General features: G+C 61.7%; 2 protein-coding genes across 2 annotated transcripts; one reads left to right on the forward strand and one right to left on the reverse strand.

The window, feature by feature from the left end:
• The first annotated feature begins 4865 nt into the window (after positions 1 to 4865).
• On the forward strand, positions 4866 to 6411 carry CLDN4 (claudin 4). The gene has a single exon (XM_044233049.1). It carries the CDS (start codon positions 5076 to 5078, stop codon positions 5703 to 5705), a length of 630 nt encoding a protein of 209 aa, XP_044088984.1. The 5' UTR covers positions 4866 to 5075; the 3' UTR covers positions 5706 to 6411.
• Positions 6412 to 7267: 856 nt separating this feature from the next.
• Positions 7268 to 10929, reverse strand: METTL27 (methyltransferase like 27). Its single transcript, XM_044233047.1, is given in 7 exon segments — positions 7268 to 7569; positions 7571 to 7691; positions 9052 to 9144; positions 9413 to 9548; positions 9789 to 9917; positions 10517 to 10643; positions 10893 to 10929. Coding segments are annotated over 6 exon segments (840 nt in total). The 5' UTR covers positions 10640 to 10643; positions 10893 to 10929; the 3' UTR covers positions 7268 to 7331.
• Between the last annotated feature and the right edge of the window lie 222 nt (positions 10930 to 11151).

An 11151-nucleotide genomic window follows, 5' to 3' on the forward strand; every position in this document is an offset into this window, starting at 1 on the left:
CAGAGAAGTAGGGGAGTGGCCTGTTGGTGAACGGCTGGACAGCGGCGTGCGATGGTGTGGATGGCGTCCGTCACCATAAACACGGGGCCCTTTGAAACGGCCACCCCAAAGCTGGGATCCAAGGCACACATTTAACGGGAAGCAATTTAAAACTCACTCAGTCCCCCTCACACAATCCTTGCCCCATCTGACCTCTGTCAAACCAACCTCATTCAGGCCCCCCCCCAACCCCTCCCTCTCTCTGAACCCATCCCTGCCCCTCTGCCGGGGGCGGCCAGCCCGGCTTCTCTTCCGTGGAACTACCACCCTCTCCCTCGGCCCACGCAGGGCCCAGACTGGGGGCAGCACAGGCTCAGCCAGTCTGACCAGGCCGGGCAGTCGGGCCTCTGGCACAGCCAGGCCTGTCATTAGCCCATCCCGAGCCAGTGGGGAGGACGGTCACCGGTGTGGGCTGTCAGGCCGAAGGCCGAGGGCCACGCGCTCAGCTTGGGGCTGGGCCTCCACTTCCGAGCCCAGGAAGTGTGGCTTTCTGGGGCCAGTCCTCTGGGCCTACCAGACCCCTGTCAGGGCGGCCAGAAGAATCCCAGGGGGCCGAATGGGCTCATCTCGTGGGCCCCGGCTGTGTCTTCACTGCGTCTCCCAGAGCCTGGGAAGGAGGCCTTGTCATCCTCCTTAACCAGATGAGGAAATCAGTTGAGAGAGTTCAAGGCTGTTGCCCAACGTCACAGAACGGGTCGTGGCAGAGTTGGGACGCGACCCAGGGAGGGCTGGGCTTATTTCAGAGGACAGCCACAAAGGGGCCTCCCCATCTTCTCCCGGTATTTGGAGCGGCAGGTCCGCACCGGCCAGGGCTGGAGGTGACCGCCTGTTGCCGGAAGCCTCCTGGAGCTCCTGCCCTGGAACAAGGCAGGGAGATGCTCTGAAGGGACCCTTGGTGACACAGTGTGTGTAGTCACCAAGGACTGTGACGTCCCGTTGCAGATTATTTACGGAAATTTAAACATCTTAGAACTTAGTGGCATTGTCTCTGCTTAAAAAAAGAGAAAAGGATCTTAACTTGAGGCTGTGGGCTGAGAAGTTTGTGAATTCTGCAGAAATAAATGGTTTTTAAAGAATATATTTTATTTATTTACTTGACAGACAGAGAGAGAGAGAGGCAGGGGCAGAAGCAGATTCCTTGTTGAGCAGGGACCCCGATGCGGGACTTGATCCCAGAACCCAGGACCATGACCTGAGCCGAAGGCAGAAACTTCACTGATGGAACCACCCAGGCGCCCCAGAAATAAATAGTTTTGGACCAACTTTCAGCTAGACTAATTTTTGAGCTGAGAGTGAGGCTGTTTCCTTTTAGTCTTCAAAAAAAAAATCTGCTTGATTTTATAAGGATCAGAATGTTATGTTAGGTGTGCGTGGATGGGGGGATGGGGGGGAATAGCTCTGAGCTGACACCGCTCTCCTGGTCTTCGTGTCCTTGTTCCCAGGAAATAAGCAGGAAAGTTCCCGGAACTCAGGTCTGTTTGGCCCAAGGAGATTCTTCTGGACGTCTGGGTAGGAGTCCAGCAGGCTGGTCCCTAGAAGGACACAGGCTCTAAGCTCAGAAGACAGCGGAATGGCTGGGTTTGGGTGGGAAACCGTAGCTGTCCTTTTCCTAGGGATGCCGGGGGAGCGGACACCGGGAACTAAGTGTGTGCACAGGGTTGGGGTTGGAGTTGTGATTCTGGGCTTGACTGAGCTCCTAGGGCTGTGGGGAGGAGAAGCCTAAGAAGTCCCAGCTCCCTTCTCATGCGAGTGGGACCAGAGCCTGTGGGAGGCTCCTTCCTCCTCATTGGTACTGCACTTGCCAGTTGACAAGGCTTTTTCACACCGTCATCCAGTGCGACAGGTGCCTTCGATAGGGGAGGAGCGCCAATGCCCTCATTTGACAAAGAGGGGAAGTTGAGGCTGAGAAGGAAACCGGCCTCTCCAAGGTCCCATGGTTGGCAAGATGCTACTGAGCTGGGCAGGGATGGGTGAACTGATCTGGGGAAGAGGACTGTCCTGGAAAAAACCGGCATCGTAATACCATTCTATAGGCAGAAAATTAGTGAGAATTGGGAGGAAAAAAAAGGAAGGAAGTGCCAGCCCTCACCTCCTTACCTTAGAAGCAAAGAGGGTGGGTGGCAAACCCATTAGTTGTCACAGCAGAACGTTGTTTAAGCTGTTAGGAGCGGCAGGTCCGGGAGCCAGAGCCGGAGCCAGAGCACGTGCAGGAAAAGTGTCTGGTTTCTCCTGGTGTTTTTCCTGCAGCAGATGGGTGGGACCCTGCCAGGACCTCCTGGTGTAAGTCAAGCCTCCACAAATATTTCTCCAGCTCCACTCATGTGCAGAGCGGCTCCCGGGGACCTCCTGTTCCTTCTGCATACCTGGGCCCACAGCCCCAGCCTGGCTCCCCATAGACCTCCCCTGCTCTGGGGCCCCCCCCTTGCACCTGCCCTGCCCCTGTGCTCAGCCCCTCCCCCCGCCTGTGATGTGCTTGGCTGAACTGGGCAGGGAAGGAAAGCTTCTTAGTCACTTCTTTGAGCCACAGATGGAAAGTTCTAGGGCCCATGTGCCCCCCACCCCCACTCCTATTTTTCCAAATGCCAGTTGGCTGTGTCGTAAGAAAACAAGGGCAGGGAGTGGGCAGGGGCGGGGGTGGGGCGGGCCGGGGGTCTGGTCATCTGGGCAACCCACTTCTGGACTCAGAAAGCTTACTGTAGGCCTGGGACCATGGATGAGGGGGCCCTGCTCTGCTCCTAAAGGCTCAAGCCCTCAGCCTTCTCTGGGCCTCAGTTTACCCATCTGTACAAACACTGTCAGAGTCCCTGCCCTACTTACTTTCGATGAGGTCATCACAGGAAAGCACTTACTGTCAATCTGGAAAGGTACTTATCTCTGTTGTTCCGCCCGCGGGCATCTGCTGTTCCTCCGAGCCTTGTAAGGAAAACCTGGGAGGTGTGGTGCCAGCAGAAACCATCCGTGTGTGTGTGTGTGTGTGTGTGTGTGTGTGTGTGTGTGAGAGTGGGGAGGAATGCAGGGCAGGGTAGGGGGGCATTTGGGAACCGGGAGAGAGCCTCCGGCCTTTCTGAGTGTCGCAAGCATTCACTGAGCACCCCTGCTTCTGTCCTCTGGGATCCCCCAGCCTCACGGAGGGGGCGGCTGTTGGCATCGCCAGCCGCAACCCAAGACCTCAACTTCCCCACCGCGTTGTCCCCGCCGACCCTGTGATTTGTCACGCTATCCACACGAGATCGCAAAGGCCTCCCGTGTGCCCGGGGCTCACAGATGACCAACCGGAATCACGCGTGCTTGCCCATTCTCCCGTAGGAAGCTGGGGGACATGGGGCCACCCCAGGGGGCCGGTCTTGGTGCTGGATGGTGCTGGGAGCTCAGGGATGCCTTGGAGCCCTGTCGGTGGTGACCATGTGGAGGGGGAGGGGTTCCCTTGATCTATCCGAGATGAGTGAGGCCCAACCACTGTTCCCCGTAAAGACCCCTGCAAACCCTGCTCTGCTTTCTTTCACCTCCGTTCGGTTTCCAGAGACATCGTTCTAAGGTGTGTGGACCCCTCTCTGCCTGGCAGCCCTTGCCCTAGCTCCTCTGGGCACGCTCCGTGATATTTGGGGCAGAGGTTTCTGGCCTTTTTCTCTCGAGGCCCCTCCCCCATAACCCCAGGGTCTGGTCAGACTGGATTCCTCCGGGTTCCTAGAACCAGCTGCATTTCCCCAGGCTCCAGTACCTTTGCCCTCCATGTTGCTTCTCCCCAAATGTCCTCCTTCACCCAGACCTGCTGCCTTGCACAACTCCCAGGGGCCCCATTCGTGGTGATTCCCGCCTCCAGCACAGAACTTGAGACTATAGCCACCCCCTCTCCCGCCTCCCCCGGAGTTGTGCCCTGGAGCCCCCCCCCACCAAAGCCCCCTCCCCGGCATTCCACCTCCACCCAGCTTCTGTTCTTCCTCCCCTTCCAGGTCTCATGGGACTTTGCTCCCACCCTGGCTTTATCTGACCACGGCTGTGTGTGTCTTCCCAGAGTAAACAGGGCCTGGCCAGTGGCTCTAGGTGACCTCCCCCACTCAGTTCTGTCAAGCGGCTTCAACCCTGGGGGGGAACTGGCCGAAACTCTCCTGGTTGGGGAAAGTTTTCAGCCCAAAGACTTCCTCTTCTGGTAGGGCTGGGAAGCCCGGTAGTGGGAAGGCAGGGGACAGCAGGTGACAGATCCAGGAGTCCTGGTCCCCTAGCTCCTTTGTTCTCCAAACCACCCTCATGAGGCCCCCACAGAAATCCCCCGGGAGGCAAGGGTGGGGAATGGTGAGCCTTGCCGTAGCAGTGATGGGGCGGGCGGGGGCGGTGAGGGACCGCGGGAATCAAGGTGGGGCCGCTCTCTGACATTCCCGGACGTCATCTCAGACCCTCTCCCTGACCATCCCACCCTATCCGCCCAAGGCCTGGAATGAGGGAGCACTGAGGTATAGGGATCCTGGTCTTCAGGACCCCGACCCTGGCTGGGGCTGGCTGCCCCATGCGTCCAGGTGCCTGCGAGCTGTGACTCAGGGTCTGTCTCCAGGCTGACCTCAGCAACGGGGGCCGGGGGCAGGGGGAGAAGGCAGTTTCCCCCGAGACTGGCTCTCCAGGATCCTGACTCAGGGGCCCAGGGGCTGAGGCCTGGAAGTGCCTTCAAGTTGGCCCGGGTTCAGGAATCCAGAGAAACTGGTCGGGGGGGGGGGGGCAGGTCCCCGGACGGAAACCCCTCCCTCTGCTCCCGCCCCCACTGCAGAGCCATATAACCGCTCGGTTCAGCAGCGCCAGAATCTGAGCGCCAGAGCCTGCCGCTGCCAGGAGCGAGGAGCGAGGAGCGACTGGTCTCCTGCTTCTAGAAGACCGGGGAGCTGGGGAGCTGAGCCGAGGCTTCTGGACTCCGAGTGAAAGTCGTCCCTGCGGACACCGAGGGTCTGCCCTGCACGTGCTTGGATTCCTACAAAGCCCCTTCGCCGGACCCCCGCCGCCTTCCAGGCCCCTGAGCCCTGCCCCTCCCCCCCCCCCGCAGGCGCCGAGCCATGGCCTCGATGGGGCTGCAGGTGATGGGCATCGCGCTGGCCGTGCTAGGCTGGCTGGGCGCAATCCTGAGCTGCGCGCTGCCCATGTGGCGGGTGACGGCCTTCATCGGCAGCAACATCGTCACGTCGCAGACCATCTGGGAGGGCCTGTGGATGAACTGCGTGGTGCAGAGCACCGGCCAGATGCAATGCAAGGTGTACGACTCGCTGCTGGCGCTGCCCCAGGACCTGCAGGCGGCCCGCGCCCTCATGGTGGTGTCCATCCTGCTGGCCGTGCTGGGCGTGCTGCTGTCCGTGGTGGGGGGCAAGTGCACCAACTGCGTGGAGGACGAGAGCGCCAAGGCCAAGACCATGATCGTGGCGGGCGTGGTGTTCCTGCTGGCCGGCCTGCTGGTCTTGGTGCCGGCGTCCTGGACGGCCAACACCATCATCCGGGACTTCTACAACCCGCTGGTGGCCTCGGGCCAGAAGCGGGAGATGGGCGCCTCTCTCTACATCGGCTGGGCCGCCTCGGGGCTGCTGCTGCTGGGGGGGGCCCTCCTTTGCTGCAACTGCCCCCCGCGCACCGACAAGCCCTACTCGGCCAAGTACTCCGCTGCCCGCTCCGCCCCAGCCAGCAACTACGTGTAAGGTGCCCGCTACTCAGCTCTGTCCCGCCAGCTTTGTCCCTCCGGGACTGAAGGTGCAGCCTGTGAGCCCAGGACGGGGCTGCAGACTGCCTGGGGTTGGGCAGGCGGGGGACTGAGCCCGGCCCCCGGCCGGCAGCAACTCAACCCGTTCTGGCCCCCTTGGACACCAAACCCGAGGCCGTCCCCCCATGCCAGCAAGGATGGACAGAAAGACTCTGTGCCTCCCTCCGGCTGAAGGGCCTGTGGACGCGGGAGAGGCGGCAAGAAGTCCCAGGGTGTGGCAGGCTGGGGGGAGCTGGCTCCTGCTGGTCAGGACAGCTCAGCCCTGAATTCGCTTGGGCTCTGCCTCCGAGGGGGTGCCCTGCCCATTCCTGTGTTGTCCAGGAGAACGGCTCGGGCCTTGCTCAGCCACCTGACTGTGGAGCCAGAGGTGACACAGAGTTGACAGACGGGTTTGGAGGGGAGGGTTGAAGGTGCTGCAAACTGGTTTGGGTAGTGTTGGGGAGGAGGCCATGGAGGCTGCCCAGGCAGCCCGCACCCCTTGCTGTCCCCACCCGACGCCTCAGCAGCCCCCGCAGCAGGACCCCAGGACTCTCCTGACTTGCGACATCTGCCACCGCTGCCAAGATCCTTGGACATCCTGGGGCCAGCCGGGAAGGGGGGATGGTCTCTCTCTGGCCTGCCCTCCTGGGAAGTCCTGGGCCTTTTTCCTGCCTCCTCTGTGGTTTCTTTTTTGTAACTGAAGGAGATCTGTTTGTCATGGTCATTACTGTTATTTTCTACAATAAATGGGACCTGTGCACAGGAAGACCATATGGTTTCTGATTTCAGCCCTGAAGGTGGGCGGGGCGGGGTCGGCAAGGAGCAGGACCACTGTAATGTGGCTGTGACAAGAACGTTTAAACTGGTTTTGAGGAACTGGGACAAATCAGAGCTGACCCTCAGCTCTGGAGTGACCTTGCTCAAAGCCCTTCATTTGTTAGAAGGTAAAGCCATATGCAGGAGACACAAGTGTGTGCCCAGCACCGTGGTGGAGGGTTGGGGACCCCAGGAGGGAGGCCAGGGGAGTGGGCCACCTGCCCTCTCCCCTTCTTTGTCCCGGCTTTGTTTGGGAAGCCAGGCTGGTCCGCTCACCCTCCAGGTCCCGTGTCCTGGCCTTGGCCGGGGCTGTCCCTGTTGTGGGTCTGGAATGTCCTTTCCCCTTTTCTCCAGCCCTCTGAATCCTGGTCATTCTGAAGGCCCAGCTCCAAGGCTCCTTCCTAATGAGCCTCTAAGACACACGGGACTTCCGGACTCGCTAAAAAGTCAAGATGAGGAATGGGAGTCCTGGATACGTGAAAGTATTCGGTCAAGGCCAAGGTCGTGAGCATGGGTCTCCTGGTCCTTCAGTGAGGGTGGGAGGACCTGCCATGATGGCAGGAGTCACAAGGTCACATCTGCGATCCCATCGTGCCTGGCTCAGGGAAGGCTCAGTGGGAGCCCCAGCTGTTCGTCTCTTCTCACTTGTCTTTCTCAGGGACAGATGTCATCTTCTTGGAGGAGAGAATCAGCCAGAGTCCTGGGGCCTTCTGGGACTCATTTAATAGGCAGAACTCCCCGAGGGGCAAGCACAGGGACCCCATTTTATTTATTTTTTCGGGGGGGGACCCCATTTTATAGATGAACCAGAGGCCCAAGGACGGGCATGGATGAGGGCACGTGGAGGGTCAGAGGTCAGTGGGGGCTGAGGACGGGGGCCTGACTCCCTCCATCTGGGCCGCCTCCTGCTTTCGGTACAGGTAGACGATGCCGGAGATGAAGCCATCATTGTCAGGAGTTCCAGGCCCCACCTCAAGCTCGGAGGTGGCCAGTTCCCACCGGTCCACGGGCCAGGCCGAGAGGCGTTGCCAGGCCCCGGCCTGCTCCAGCCCGTCCAGCGCGGCCTCCAGTGCCTCCTTGTAGCGCAGGTTGGATGGGTTGGTCCTGGTGGTCAGACACACCAGCCCCCCTGGGGAGGACGGGGTGGGTAAAAGTGAGTGGGGGAGGGGCAGCAGGCCGGCTTCCAGGCTTGAGCCCCACCCCTTTACCCCCCTTCCCTGGATGTTTGTCCCTTTCTGCTCCTGTCCTCAAGGGTGTCCCTGGGCATATATCCTCCAAGCTTTGTCCCCCGGCCAGCCTTTCTCCACCTCCATGCCTTTGGTGCTCACCGTTCCTGCCCCCAGGGATACCCTCTGCTCCCTCAGCCTCACAGCCTTCTACGTGCCCATCCAGGCCCCAGTGTCCTTTACCCTGGAAATTCTTGGCTTAATCCCCTGGACAGGGCGACTCCAACCTCACTGCTCACCCAGCCCCTCTGCGGGAGGATGTGGCAGCGTCTGGAAGCACAGGAAGGAAGCTCTCTGGGCCTCGGGCAAGTCCCCTCACCTCTCTGGGCCTGTCTTCCCAGCTTACGGAGTGGGGCTGATTCCCGCAGGGCATAGGAAGGACTGCGGAGTCATCAAGCTCCGGCTCAATGAATGAGTGAATGAATGATCAAGCCCGGGCTCAATGAATAAATGAATGACCTATCCGTTCAGGTCTTCTCCAGACACCCATAGCATGCCCAGTGCAGACTCAGATAGTGTCTGGAGGGCTTCCTGGAGGAAGGGGTGAGGAGAAGCAGGGCCTTGCAGGGTGGGTGACGGGGTTCCGTGAGAGGAAAGGCTCCAATGCAGGGGAGCCTGTGCCAAGTGGACAGACAGACAGGGCTCCGGCCAGCTGAGGGGCCTGATGAGCACGGGCTGGGCTGGTGCTGAGGGGAGCTTCCTGTTCTCTCAAGCCCCATCACTACCTCTCTCTCTGACCCCTCTCAAGACCCTGTTTCTGTCAGCCTCCACAGTTCCCTGAGGCCGAAGCCTGCTCAGACCTGCCCAGGCTTAGCCACAGACCCTGCTGGACCCAGCGAGGCTCTGTCATTCCCCTTTCTGCCGGTGACTTCCCTGTGGCTGTCTTCCTGACTTCCGGTTTCTGCCTGTGGCCGCGTTCCCATGTGGGCCGCCCTCACTGCCACGCCCCACGTCTGACTCCTCAGAGCATGGGCCTGGCCCTCTTCCTGCCACCACCATCCCGTGGGGACAGGGGGTCTGCCACTGCTTGGAGGTGAGGAGACAGAGCCAGAGAGGACAGCAGAGCTGTCCCACGGATAAGAGGCCAGCTGGCTCCCCATCTGCCCTGCCTGTTGGCCTGGGTCTGTTGCTGGTGGCCGCTGGAGGCTGGGATGCAAGGCTAGGCCGCGGGACCCCGCTCGGCCGGAGGGGCTGTGAGGCCGGCTGGCTGTTGCGTGGCAAGGGGGAAAGTGTGTGCCTGGGGTTGGATGAGCTGCTCCTCACCTGGCTTGGTAACTCGCAGAAGCTCAGGTATGGCACTGCAGGGTACCTGGCCGTCACTGAGGGCCCCCACTATCAGCACCGCATCGAAAGTCCCTATGCAGGACAGGGAGAGGCACTGTGGGGGTGTGTCTTTGTCACGGCCTCATGATACCCATCAGGAGGGACTAGGCCTGCCCCTTGTGCCGGGAGTGGGGAGGCCCCTATCCTGGGCTGAGTTCCGATCATGGGGTGGAGGGCTCAGAGAGGGGCTTAGTGAGGCTCTGGGGGGGGGGCTTAGTGTGGGATGAGGGGTATGGAGGGGGACAGAGGCTGGCCAAGAGAAAGGGGCACTGGCAAGGTGTCTGGGTGGAAGGGGAAATACCTTCAGAACTGGGCAGAGGCTCTTGGCCCAGGATGCAGAGACTGAGGTGCTGGTAGAGGCCACGGGCTCGGGCCTGGTCCAGCATCTCTGGGCTCCCATCCACTCCGTGCAGCTGGAGGAAGCCCCGAGCGTGCAGCTGAGATTGGGGGTGGCGGGTGGAGGACTTAGTCACAGTTCGGACCTGCCATCTCCCAACTGGGTCTCTGAACCCGGGGAGGGCAGTGCACCCTGCCGTAAATGCAGTCCGAGTGTTTGGGACCCGAGAGTCAGACGGGCGGGTGTGTGTGGTGGGGTGCAGAGCTCTGGGGCCAGGGTGAAAGGAAGTCCGAACAAGTGGGGAGCTCAAGAGAGGGCAGGGGACCCCGGGAGGCCTCACCTCGGCAGCCACCAGGCCGGTGCCACAGGCCACATCCAGGATCCGGGCAGCATGAGGCGGGCCCGGAAGGGCTTGGGTAAGGCAGTCCACTGCGAGGCGTGGGGCACGGTACCGCAGGGCGGCGACGTCCTGGGGACAGAGCGCTGAGAGCCGACGGGCACCCAGTGTCCCCGTTTGGGGGACTTCCGTGCAGGGTTGTCTAGGAGTCAGCCAGCTGTGTGTGTGTGTGTGTGTGTGTGTGCGCTCACGCATGAGTGTGTATGTGTGTTTTCGTGCGCTGGGCTCACCAGGGCTCTAGCCTTGCAGGGATTCCAGCACGAGATGCTTTTCCTCTGCCAGAATGAGAGTCGGGGCCCAGCCCACCGCTGGGAACGGCTCTACGGGCCAAGGCAGCGCTCTCTTCCTAGTCCGTAGTGACCCCTCAAGGGGCACCTCCTCCAGGCAGCCAGCCGTTCTGCCCGGGCTGCTGTCCCAGGGTGGGGAGGTCTTAGTTCCTGATCTCTAGGGCCTGCCAATGGGGAGCCACGGGACTGGCCCGAGGGTAGGGTCTGTGTGGCTGAGCCGAAGAGGGGCTGGTCCTCGAAGGGGGCAGGACTGCAGGGGCTCACCTCGTTCTCACAAGCCACCCAGGATTGGGGGCGGGGGTGAGGCTAACTGTCCCCACTTTACAGATAGGAAGGTTGAGGCTGGGCGAGCACGAGAAGAGGAGGGAAGCCGGGCGGGTTTACCTGGTCGTAGTCCGCAGCCCAGCGCCCATAGAAGTGCAGCTTGCGGCCCAGGTCGGTGATGCCGTGCAGGGCCCCCACCCGGGCCCGCGCCTCGGACAGGCTCCCGCCCTGCTCCTGAGCCATGCTCCTGCGGTGACGCAGCCTGGGTACCCCGGGCCTCCGCGCCCTTCCCCACGCCCGCCCCTCCCCACGCCGGGCCCTTGCACAGGCGGTGACAGCACGCGCGGGGCGAGCCCGCACATGCGGGCTTCGGGGCTGGCGGGAAGGTGGTCCCCGCCCAGCGGGAGGGAGGACCCGCCCCTACTCGCCATCCCCGCAGCGGCGAGCCGGTTGCCAGCCCCGGGGGCACCTAAAGAGGTCGGGGGTCGGAACTCACCTCCAGTCCCCCCAGCTCGCGGGGCCCAGCGCGGCGGAACTCGGGGCGGGGCCTGTACGCCGAGCCTGGCTCCGCCTCCACCTCCCTCGCGGATTGGCTGTCCGCTCTCAGAAAGTACCCAATCAAAGGAAAGCGCTGGCCGCCGCCCCTCCACCATCAGCCAATGAGCTCAAAGTTCTTGGCCTTTCTCTAGCCTGGGAGGCTCTGGGCTCCGCCCAGGGGTTGTCAGGGTTTCCCGGTGCAGGAGCATCTCGGCGCC

The sequence above is a fragment of the Neovison vison genome, chromosome 14 (genome assembly GCF_020171115.1).
Source record: "Neovison vison isolate M4711 chromosome 14, ASM_NN_V1, whole genome shotgun sequence".
Taxonomy (NCBI): Eukaryota; Metazoa; Chordata; class Mammalia; order Carnivora; family Mustelidae; genus Neogale; species Neogale vison.